At 50.8% G+C, this 12571-nt stretch overlaps 1 protein-coding gene across 1 annotated transcript; it reads left to right on the forward strand.

Moving 5' to 3' along the window:
* The first annotated feature begins 451 nt into the window (after window positions 1-451).
* Window positions 452-8953, forward strand: BCL2L10 (BCL2 like 10). The gene is made up of 2 exons (XM_075345782.1): window positions 452-1120; window positions 7243-8953. The coding sequence occupies exons 1-2, from the start codon at window positions 734-736 to the stop codon at window positions 7372-7374; spliced, it is 519 nt and encodes a 172-aa protein (XP_075201897.1). The 5' UTR covers window positions 452-733; the 3' UTR covers window positions 7375-8953.
* The last annotated feature ends 3618 nt before the right edge of the window (window positions 8954-12571 follow it).

Here is a 12571-nt window from a genome sequence, read left to right on the forward strand (position 1 = left end):
CAGACAGCACGTGCCGGGGTATGAGGCTCACAGGGCGACCACTCTGTCCACTTGCATGGGGGAGGGGGTCAGACAGAACTCTTGCCTCGGGGGGCAGAATACCCGTCCCTGCCTGTGCTGGGGCCGGAGGTTTGGGGCCGTCAGTCCCCAGTGTGGGCTGTATACAGGCTGTGACGTCCCTCTATAGCCCAGGGCTGCTGTTACATGGCTGCGGCTCTCTGTCGCCACAGGGGCCATTGTCTGTGATAGGATTCATTGCAGACAGCTCAGCCATTCATTATGACACTGCAGGTGGCTTCATTCCTCCCCGGAATGTGACGCTATCAGTCGCAGTGAGCTCTGTGGGGACATGTCACGTGAGGGGTGTCCTGTCACGTCACGGCAGACTGTACATTGTGTTCTCTGACAGGAGGTGACGTGACACACGTTCAATGACAGAGAGTGCCGCTCGTCACCAGCAGGGGGCGGTGGAGGCAGCGGACAGTGACTCGGATCCTTCCTGGCCCGGACTGATGAATGGACGGCGCTCGCCCCCGCAGCGGGAGGGGGCGTGGAGCGCAGGAAGTGCACAGCCGCTAACAAAAGGTGCAGGTGACTTATCCCCGCAGCAGAGCGGACTGTCCCAGCACCGAGCCCGGTGTGCAGAGACCGAGCCCAGCAGAGGCCGCACCGGCGGGGGCGTGGTCTGTCGCACTTATATGGAGTGATCGCGCCGGCGGCTCTCATCCCGATAATGGCTGAGCTGGAGGAGGAGACCCGGGCGCTGGTGGAGGACTACATCCAGCGCTACGTGGGCAATGAGCGGCCCCAGCCGCGGGCCCCGGTGGCGGAGACCCTGTGGCGAGTGGCGCAGGAGGTGCACCTCGGGAACAGCGCCTTCTTCAGGTCGTGCGAGGAGTTGGACGCCGATCCGTGCGCGATCCTGCAGCGTGTGGCCCCGGAGGTGGCCCTGGACGGAGGACTCAACTGGGGCCGCGTGGTCGCGCTCATTGTGTTTGCTGGCACCTTGGCACAGAGGCACCGGAGGAGCAAAGCGGGGACCCCCCGGGAGCTGGCCGGGGTCCTGAGCCGATTCCTGGTCACCGAGCCCAATGACTGGCTCAGGAAGAGCGGAGGCTGGGTAATTGTCCGGGGCACGGGGGCGAGCTGGCACTACACATGGCATGCACCGGCTGTGAGGCACCACAAGTCCCAGGGGGGAGGATGAGGGGTGCAGTGGGGCCATCCTGTCCACTCTCAGGGGGGGAGGATGAGGGGTGCAGTGGGGCCATCCTGCCCACTCTCAGGGGGGGAGGATGAGGGGTGCAGTGGGGCCATTCTGCCCACTCTCAGGGGGGGAGGATGAGGGGTGCAGTGGGGCCATCCTGTCCACTCTCGGGGGGGGGGGGAGGATGAGGGGTGCAGTGGGGCCATTCTGCCCACTCTCGGGGGGGGGGGGGGAGGATGAGGGGTGCAGTGGGGCCATTCTGCCCACTCTCAGGGGGGGAGGATGAGGGGTGCAGTGGGGCCATTCTGCCCACTCTCAGGGGGGGAGGATGGGGGTGCAGTAGGGCCATTCTGCCCACTCTCAGGGGGGGAGGATGAGGGGTGCAGTGGGGCCATTCTGCCCACTCTCAGGGGGGGAGGATGAGGGGTGCAGTGGGGCCATCCTGTCCACTCTCGGGGGGGGGGGAGGATGAGGGGTGCAGTAGGGCCATCCTGTCCACTCTCAGGGGTGGAGGATGAGGGGTGCAGTGGGGCCATTCTGCCCACTCTCAGGGGGGGAGGATGGGGGTGCAGTGGGGCCATTCTGCCCACTCTCAGGGGGGGAGGATGGGGGTGCAGTGGGGCCATTCTGCCCACTCTCAGGGGGGGAGGATGAGGGGTGCAGTGGGGCCATTCTGCCCACTCTCAGGGGGGGAGGATGGGGGTGCAGTAGGGCCATTCTGCCCACTCTCAGGGGGGGAGGATGAGGGGTGCAGTGGGGCCATTCTGCCCACTCTCAGGGGGGGAGGATGAGGGGTGCAGTGGGGCCATCCTGTCCACTCTCGGGGGGGGGGGGGGGGGGAGGATGAGGGGTGCAGTAGGGCCATCCTGTCCACTCTCAGGGGTGGAGGATGAGGGGTGCAGTGGGGCCATTCTGCCCACTCTCAGGGGGGGAGGATGGGGGTGCAGTGGGGCCATTCTGCCCACTCTCAGGGGGGGAGGATGGGGGTGCAGTGGGGCCATTCTGCCCACTCTCAGGGGGGGAGGATGAGGGGTGCAGTGGGGCCATTCTGCCCACTCTCAGGGGGGGAGGATGGGGGTGCAGTAGGGCCATTCTGCCCACTCTCAGGGGGGGAGGATGAGGGGTGCAGTGGGGCCATTCTGCCCACTCTCAGGGGGGGAGGATGAGGGGTGCAGTGGGGCCATCCTGTCCACTCTCGGGGGGGGGGGGGGGGGGAGGATGAGGGGTGCAGTAGGGCCATCCTGTCCACTCTCAGGGGTGGAGGATGAGGGGTGCAGTGGGGCCATTCTGCCCACTCTCAGGGGGGGAGGATGGGGGTGCAGTGGGGCCATTCTGCCCACTCTCAGGGGGGGAGGATGGGGGTGCAGTGGGGCCATTCTGCCCACTCTCAGGGGGGGAGGATGAGGGGTGCAGTGGGGCCATTCTGCCCACTCTCAGGGGGGGAGGATGGGGGTGCAGTGGGGCCATCCTGTGGGCACTCTGAGGGGTGTAGTGTCTATCTCCCCAGAACAATACACTGGTGACACATCCCTTCCTCACCATGTGGCTGCCCACTCCTCGCCATGTGGGACGATCACTGACTCACATGTAAAGTATTTCTGTGGAAGTTGCTCATTCTTGGCTCATTGAACTTTATGTTCCTTTTATAGTTAGATTTTCCCTGAGAAATGTGCTGTGAATCAGAAAGTTCTGGAGACGTGTTGAGGTCAGTGAGGCTCCGCTTAGGGTTCAGGGGCGATGGTGCCCAATAATCAGCCAGATGGGATGCCAGGGTCCCACCTACAGAAAAGCAGCCCCCCCCCCATCCTGTAATAGCAACCGGCCTTGGTTAAGCTGTGTATTGTGATATATAAAATATATAGATGTAGATATAATATATATTCACACCAAATCCTGGGATTCTGCACTTTACGCACTGTGTTTTTCCTAGTGTATTGTAAAGCTCCTCATAGAAGCCTGGAGGAGGAAAATGCCCAGGGGCCAGGAGTTCTCCATCTTTTCTTGGACTGATCTGTAGGATTGTGTGATCCCGATCCTTAGTCCTTCTAGGACTAAAGGGTTCTTTTACTGAGGTTTTTTTCCCATTGGCCAAAGCAGATAATGCTTCTGTAGTGGACTGTTGTGTTGTCAGTGATTTAGCATCTGTTTCTTGTATGGACTTCATATAACGCATGAATTGGAGATATTCCCTTTAGGACAAATAAAATTAGTTCATTGACACTTTAGAACACCTAATAATAATTAAGATTATTAGCAAAACATGTTGGGCTGCACACAACTGTCTATACAGCAGATGGCTCATCTAACATAACAAGGAGGTCTTTGTTTTATGAATCTGTCAAATGTTGCACAGTGAAAGCTCAGAGATCGGACTCTTCTGTGTTTTGGTTTTTTTTTTATTCAATGTACAGAGTACTAGCTGATAATGACTGTGGTAATCCCAAATAAGTGTTAGACAAGTTGTCCTCATTGACCTATAGTTACGTTAAAAATCTTTACTTGTCATTGAATTTCATCCACCTGTATGGTTAGAGGACATCCCAAGCCTGAAGTGTGGAGGTCAGTGGTCTCCAGCTGTTGTCTTCTAACCATACATCTGAACAGAACTGGAGGCAGGGCGTCTCAAGCCTGAAGTGTGGAGGTCAGTGGTCTCCAGCTGCTGCTCTGCCACAGTTCTCTGTTCATGTTTGGGATGTCATCTAACCATAATCTGAACTGAGGCAAACCAACAGCTGGAGATCACTGACCTCCACACGTCAGGCTTGGGATGTCCTTTAACCTTACACCTTAACAGAACTTAGGCAGGGCAGCAGCTGGAGACCACTGACCTGCACGCATCAGGCTTGGGATGTCCTCTAACCATAGGACAGTGTGTAGGAGACTGGTCTACAGCTAGTGCTTTGCCGCAGTTCTCTCTTCAGATGTATGGTTAGAGAACCTCCCAAGCCTGGAGTGCGCAGGTCTGTGGTCTCCAGCTGGGCTCTGCTGCAGTGCTCGGTTCCGATGTGACCGCACGGGGGCACTTTTTGTTCTGCCACATCTGGAGAACCACTGGCTGCTGACAACAGGACAAAGTGTAGATATCTGAACTGTGCCCTGTACACACCCGACAGGCGGGGGATCTGTGTATTGGCCCTCTTGGTAATTATTATGGCTATTGTTGGGTGCCTTTTAGGATTGGAATTATCAATATATTGCAAGCAAGTCCTATTAACCTTTACTAACCAGTTTGTAGGTTACTTTGCCAAAATTGGCCATGAAAGTAAACCACGTACACTGTTAAATCGCAGCTGCTGACCTGATACTTTTATTCACGCATAAAGTCCAATCATTATATGTATCAAAGACAATTGCTAGCAAAACTATTGGCGCTGGCTGCTTGTCTAGGCCATTGTTTCAGGTAATTTCCAATTGTTCAATATCCTTCCCCTAAACCTAGATGCATAGCTGATAATGCTGCCTCCACCCCACTCTATTTTATTTTTGCATATATTATATTCGGGCTTTCTGCTCTGTAACCACCTGCGCTGTGATTATAGGGACTTTCCTTCTGATAACGTTGCAGTCAATTTTCGTTTCTCATAATGTGGAATAAATGCATGTATATAAGTTTCGCTTATTGAGTTCTGAAGACACCCATCGTGTCTGGTTGCACATTAGGGGTTTTCCTAGGGCCACCTAAAAGTTTCTTGCGTGATTTGATCGGTAAGTGTAGGAGGTTGTAGGCAGTGTTCATGGGGTCATTGACGTGTATTCTCCTTAGCTTATTTTTGTACGGGTGTAATGTTGGTGTCAGCCTTTTGTAGGTCAGCTGTTTCTTTGGGTTGCCGGATGTACCATTTATGTTAGAAAAGCCGGCAGTACTGATGAGCTGTTGCATATGGCAGGATTAGGCGTCTGGAAGGTTAGAGTTGACAGCATCACCTTCTAAAGAGTGTTTGTTAGAGGAGAAATATCCAGAATGTTCTAGAAAGAAGAAAAAAATACTGTTTCAAAATGTGGTACAATGGAGTCAGTGGCACAAAAGTATTTAGACCCATGAGGAACATGTGACTTAACCAGGACAATGACCCCAAAGCTCTAGATCGCAATTGAAATTCTCCACATTGGCATATAAGAGGTTAATGGAAATCACGAGGCAGAAAGTTATGTTTGTACAAATTAATTGTAAAGAGCAGACTTCCGAAGGTATTGAGGGTATAACTTGTTTACACAGCCCTCTGCCAAGCAGCGTTCAAACATTACCATCTGGAGGCGATTGCTTCCCCACTTCATTATGCTGAATAAGGAGCCAGTAAGCAGCTGCTCCTTTACACTGTCTGTGCGGTGTATTCTTCTGGCAGAGAGTGTATAGATCTATAGGTCTTGGAAAAGAAATGTAGAAATCTCACCTGCTTTGGTAAAGGTGACTGAGATTTTATAGATGGAGTAGGGGCTGTCCATTGTCTAGGAAGCCATTCTGTATCTGTACATTGTCAGTGGTTAGGCTAAGTCCCACTTAGATTAGTTGCTTTTATAATACCATATTTTACAGAGCTGCACAGGTTCTGACATCCCCGATTTTACCTTTTTTGCCCTCATTTGGATTTGAACCCATAACCCCCATGAATAACAGTTCAGCAAGAAAATTGGCTAGCCAGTGTTTTCTGCTATGCAAGAAAAATATGGAAAATATGCTGGCGATCAAAATTCGAGCATGTGTGTGGTTTTTATTAATCGTTTTATAAGACGCACCCCAAATTTAGAGATGAAAAGGGGGCTGTCTTATGTGCCGGTGGTGTCTTGAAGTGGTGGTGGAGCGGGGTCACAGAAGGCAGGGGGATGCTGGAGTAGGGCGATGCTGGCTGCTGTGGGGGTGGCTGCGTGGAGCAGGGCGGTGCGGCAGGTGTCCCAGATGCTGTCGGCAGTGCGGGCTTCAAAGAAATGGTGCCTGGAGGTGGCGTGTGTGCAGATTGAGTTCTTTGCTCAAGCCAAGATCTCATCTGTGCACGTGCCACCACCAGGCTCCAGTTTCCTTAAGTCAGCTGCTAGGCGATCAAAAGGCCGGAGGCGGCACATGCGCAGATGAGATCTTGAGCTGAGAGCTCAATCTGTGCACATGCCAACTCCGGGCAGCATTATTTGAAACCCGTACTGCCGACAGAGCATCTCACTCGCCACACCGCCATGCTCCACATAACCCCGCCCCTCCAGCCAGCACAGCCCCGCAGTGCCCTACTCCACACAACCCCGCCCCTCCAGCCAGCACAGCCCCGCAGTGCCCTGCTCCACACAACCCCGCACCACCAGCCAGCACAGCCCCGCACTGCCATGCTCCACACAACCCTGCCCCTCCAGCCAGCACAGCGCCGCACTGCCATGCTCCACACAACCCCGCCCCTCCGGCCAGCACAGCCCCGCACTGCCATGCTCCACACAACCCTGCGTCTCCAGCCAGCACAGCCCCGCACTGCCATGCTCCACACAACCCTGCCCCTCCAGCCAGCACAGCGCCGCACTGCCATGCTCCACACAACCCTGCCCCTCCAGCCAGCACAGCCCCGCACCGCCCTGCTCCACACAACCTCGCCCCTCCGGCCAGCACAGCCCCGCACCGCCCTGCTCCACACAACCCCGCCCCTCCGGCCCGCACCGTCCTGCTCCACACAACCCCGCCCCTCCGGCCAGCACAGCCCCGCACCGCCCTGCTCCACACAACCCCGCCCCTCCGGCCAGCACAGCCCTGCTCCACACAACCCCGCCCCACCGGCCAGCACAGCCCCGCACCGCCCTGCTCCACACAACCCTGCTCCACACAGCCCCCACTGCAGCTAGCACAGCGCCCATTCTCAATCTCCCAATAAGCTACATTCAGATTTTAAGACTCACGGCTCATTTGGAAGGAAAAGGGCGTTTTATAATCCGAAAAATATGGCATATTCCCTTCATACGGAGTAATACTCTGAGGACCTTTCCCTTCCCCATCTATTCTGCATTGCCTTTGGCTGACAGTTGAATCAAAGCATTTATTAAATTAATTTTTTTTTTCTTTTCAGGAGGGATTTCATAAAGTTTGCAACAAAAAAATCAACCACCAAGGACAAGAGAATAATAATTTTTCCAATGCCCTGATGGCCGCGGCTGGAGTTGGACTTGCAGGATTAGTTTTTCTTCTGGCAGTAAGATGAATGGCGGAAACAAATGGACTTCAAATATGACGGAGGATCTTTTTGGACCACAAGATCTGAATTTTCTCATCCATCGATGCCAAAGACCTTTCATAAAGGGCTGAAGTTAATGCTTGCATTTCCAAGTCTGTATAAGCGTATTTTAATGCACAGATGCACACAGCCACGAGTAACTATACCGCACTTTTGCCAATGAAAGGAGTCGTGTTTTTTCTTTTAACAAACAGACTGAAGTTAAAGTTTTAAAATTGTGTGATTGGTAAAGGAGAAAAAAAATACAAAAGGATTACAATCAATGTCATTTCATTACAATGTAAAATGTTCTGTTAATCTCAGATCAAGCACTTTTTTTTGTTTAGACTTTACTAGTAAATTCTATTTATTTAGGGTAATGTTTTATTTTTACACTCTCCAGTATTTAGGAAAAATGTTACAATAAAGTAAACAAAAAAATTGTAAATCCCATTTTGTTAATTTGTTGTATGTAGTGTGCTCAGCATCCATCCACCAGAATTTAGCTGCCTCCCTAGTGGACACGTCTCATGTGTAGGGGTCAGAAGCTCCACACTTGGAAGGGTCACGAGGCTGTATAACGAGGATCACAATCCTCGGAGTGGACAGTGGCTCTCCCGACCAGAGCGTGATAGCTGCATACAAATACATGCTGTAACACTTGGGTGGGGTGAGCCTCCGGACAGTCTAAGCATTGCGCTGCAATCCTCGACCCAGTTATATGGCCATTAGTAAAGTTTCAGAACTATGTCGTCCTTGTATTTCACATCCAAGACTGGTATGCCTCAACCGCAAGACTTGTAGTCATGCAAAACGCTTGCTCATCTGTATCTTGTATCGTCATGGCTGTGGTCGCCTATTTGCCAATTTATTGTAACCGGTGAGAACACCCTGACTTATTAAACCATAGAAACCCCAAAAGTCCCAACATATAAATGCAGAATGCTCATGTAACCCAGGTTATGGGGGCTACTGCCAAACTCCTGTCACCTTTTGCCCACTACGTAACCAAACTTAAAAGCTTCTATGACAATCTGGGTTTAACTAAAGTTCTTAAAGACACTTGGGACAAGAATGAATCATTTTTATGGGAAATTGATTTAGTTGGCAAACTTGTATAATTAGGGGGGGAAAAAATATGTAAACGCGCCACACTTGGCCAGTCTTTTGACTTGCTGCTTGTCACCCCCACAGGCCCAAAACCACAAGGTTTCTTGTAGACAATGGTCACAAAGTAGTGTAAATCACCACGTTGTTGCTGAAAATCGATACAAAGCAATAAATATTTAATACTAGTTTTCTTCAAATATTTTTATTTCTCTAACTCCTGGAAGTGGAAGTTTTTGATAAATATTTCACTGTTCATTGTGTAGCCTAATAAGGAATTATGAGATTTATGCTAGACTATCATATGTTGTACCCCCTCCCGCAAAGAGATCTGGTATCTCGAAGGCTTTTTCTTTTTTAAACAATAATATATGGTGTACGTACATCTCATTTATAATACTTGGGATGGAAGTATTTTTTACTGTGTTTTAATGTTTAATAAATTTGCATTCATTTGGCACTCACTGGACTGGTTATTACATTATGAACAATCCTAGTAATCCTCTACAGCGCTCAAAATCTGATCCTCGCGAGGATGTAGCGTTAGAAGTTCTGCCTTTGCTAATGGGGTATACCACGTCACACTTGATGTATCGTTTACTGCTCTGTTGTCTAAGATACTGACCACGGAGTGGTCTGTCTCCTAGGCAAGGATCGCATGCTTTTAAGCTGAAGGTCACTGTGTGCTGTTAACTTCAATGTTGAAGAGTTTTTCCTCATGAGCTGGAGAGGTAAAGCTATCTCTGTCGGCAACAAAGAACCATGTTCAGTAGGTCCAAATTAAAGGGAACCGGTTAGGTTCAATATGCACCCAGAGCCACGAGCAATCAGTTCTGGGTGCATATTGCTAATCCCTGCCTGTCAGTCCCTGTATACACTAGCATAGATAAAGGGATCGTTAGAAAAAGTATTTCTAAAGATCTTTTTTATGCTAATGAGGGTGGGGACTAGTCCCCTGGGCATTTGTTTCCTTTGCTAGTCAGCCTTATTAGCATGTTAGTACACCCACAGGGGTGTATTAACATGCTAATGAATGCGCAGCTTCAGAGGATGATCTCTCATCTCTCCGCTGGATTTCAGCTCAATGTGCATGACCCCAGTCTTTTGGTAATGAACATTACTTCAGTTTGAAGCTGTGATGCATACAGCCAGCTTTATAGTGCGCATGACCGTAATTCTGGGATCATGCGCACTGAGACGAAATGGCACCTGACAGGTTCCCTTTAAGGAAAAAACCCAATAAAGGGATGGAACAAAGAGGAAAGGTCCCCTCAAACACTCGTAAATGATATGGGTAGTATTATGTAATCCATAGAGAATATAAATAAGTCTATACAACTAGAGTATACATGTTCTTAGATTGCCACAATCTAATCCTTATATATAATTCTAGCTTATAAAGCCTAAATATGGAATCTGACCAAAAACATATTTATCTCAATATCTTTTATTGTATATACCATAAATCTCATTCCATATTAGAAATATTCAATGCAAGACTTGCCCATAATTAATAATAAACAGGACCTCACAAGCAGCCCCGACGTGCGTTTCGTCTCTATGGCTTACTCAAAGGGATGTCTATTTTATTATTAATATAATATTATTATAGTGCTGAGCTATTAAGTGAATTAACCCCCCATATTCACAAATCAAAGTTTTTCCTAGAAAAACTCCCTTTCGTTTCACACATTTCTTTGTGATGGGATTGCTTTACTGTATGAAGAAAATAAAACACAAACTTCCTGAAACCGTATCTGGCAAAGGAACTGAAAATTAGTATAGTCTGTCTTGTTTCCCATTGCCTTATTTTTTGAGCAGAAGAAAAACTCTGCATGCTAGACATTTTCCGTTACATAAAGACCTAACAGAAATCAAGTGGACCCCATATATAAATCGTTGGGGCCCCTATGTTCACATTTGAATCATGAATTCACAGGATCGTAAAGTTGTTTACCTGTTTTGTTTATTTGGGCCCCCCTAATCTCCGTGTCATTAGTGTATCTCGCTCAGGGGAGACCCTGAATGAATTTGGTGTCAGAAGGTCAAAGCGCCTTGCCACTGGCAGGTTCATTGATACAGCACCACAAGCAAGGGGATGTTAACGGTTAAACACCTTTCCTGCCTTGCTGCTAACTGTAACTGCCGATCTCAGGTGTGGCTCTTTGGGAGCACTCCCCTTCCTTATTTACGTCATGTGATGTGATCACATGATGCTGGTGATAGAAACTGAATCCTCATTTCTATGTGGTCCACTTTGGAAGGAGCTTACTCTAGAAGAAGTCTGTCATGGCATTTGCTGCACTGAAGCCACCTGGAGTGTCTTTTCCTTTGCATGTCCATTTCTCCTGTTTGTATTTCTTCCCTTGTGCTTCTGTATTCTAGTGGCGAGTCTAGTGATCTCATCAGCCTGCGCACTAGCCAGGATGAGTGGAGGGCTAGCTGAGGGCCTAAGGTATCCGGCTCTGCGACAGGTTACAAGAACCTGTATAGGAACGCTAGGGAGATCAGGAGTTAGCTTGAGGTGAGCTCAGGAGGTGTCCCCCTCACCCTTCTCCCTAATAGCAGGGACCTCCATTGTAACATGACCCCTGTGTGTGTTGTAACCTCTTCTGGAGGTTTACCAGGTACTAGGTAAACCCTGCTAGTTACGTGCGTGACACCAGGTCCCAGGTGCGACAGCAACCCCTGCTGCATCTATAGTTATGCCCCTGGCCACACTTTTACACATCAACATATAGTACATGTTTACACACACCCTTTCATAGCCGTATTTATATATACACATACTGTGCATAGGTATATTATTTACATATACACATACATAGGCATATTTGTATCCACACTAACATTACTGTAAGAGCGAGCAGTGAGACTATGGAGGTCTCAGCCATCTATATATATAATTGCCTTAGTCTGTCTGTCTCTGTCTGTCTGTCTGTCATGCTCCAAAATTGTGTCCTTACGGTGACACAAAGCTGATTGGCCGCTGGGCTCGCCATGGCCCCGCCCCCCCACACGGATTGGCCTCTCGCCCCGGCTCTCTGCAGGCCCCGCCCCCCTCACGCAATGCACGCTCGCTCTGGCCCAACTGACACGGAGCTCCGACTACCAGGTGAGTACACACACACACATCAGATCACACTCACTCTCACACACACGTCACACATCACATCCACACACTCACAACATCCTGGGATATCGCTTGCTTCTACACCGGCTCTGTCAGGATCCCAGCAGCGCCAGACATAATCTTGCGATGCTGGGATCTTGACGGAGGCCGTGAACGCTGGTAACCATTATACACATCGGGTAACTAAGGTCCCTTAGTTACCCGATGTGTATCATAGTAACCAGTGTACACCGGCTCCCGGTACACATGTGCAGGGAGCCGGCATTATACGCCTCTCCCCCCAGGACTACTCCTATTACAGTCCTCCTATTATACTCCTCTCTGAGTATAATAGGAGAACTATTATAGCATGGGGGATGTAGCACGATGGGGAGTGCGCAGCATGGGGGATGGAGCACGATGGGGAGTGCGCAGCATGGGGGATGGAGCACGATGGGGAGTGCGCAGCATGGGGGATGGAGCACGATGGGGAGGTGCGCAGCATGGGGGATGGAGCACGATGGGGAGGTGCGCAGCATGGGGGATGGAGCACGATGGGGAGGTGCGCAGCATGGGGGATGGAGCACGATGGGGAGGTGCGCAGCATGGGGGATGGAGCACGATGGGGAGTGCGCAGCATGGGGGCTGGAGCACGATGGGGAGTGCGCAGCATGGGGGCTGTAGCACGATGGGGAGTGCGCAGCATGGGGGATGTAGCACGATGGGGAGTGCGCAGCATGGGGGATGTAGCACGATGGGGAGTGCGCAGCATGGGGGCTGTAGCACGATGGGGAGTGCGCAGCATGGGGGCTGTAGCACGATGGGGAGTGCGCAGCATGGGGGATGTAGCACGATGGGGAGTGCGCAGCATGGGGGATGTAGCACGATGGGGAGTGCGCAGCATGGGGGATGGAGCACGATGGGGAGTGCGCAGCATGGGGGATGGAGCACGATGGCGGGTGCGCA

The sequence above is a fragment of the Anomaloglossus baeobatrachus genome, chromosome 4 (genome assembly GCF_048569485.1).
Source record: "Anomaloglossus baeobatrachus isolate aAnoBae1 chromosome 4, aAnoBae1.hap1, whole genome shotgun sequence".
NCBI lineage: Eukaryota > Metazoa > Chordata > Amphibia > Anura > Aromobatidae > Anomaloglossus > Anomaloglossus baeobatrachus.

Bases quoted from the DNA above. Each gene is read 5' to 3' on its own strand.
- BCL2L10 (XM_075345782.1), top strand. From the start codon at position 734: ATGGCTGAGCTGGAGGAGGAGACCCGGGCGCTGGTGGAGGACTACATC. The intron at 1,121-7,242 runs GTAATTGTCCGG...TTTTCTTTTCAG, and splicing joins TCAGGAAGAGCGGAGGCTGG to GAGGGATTTCATAAAGTTTG.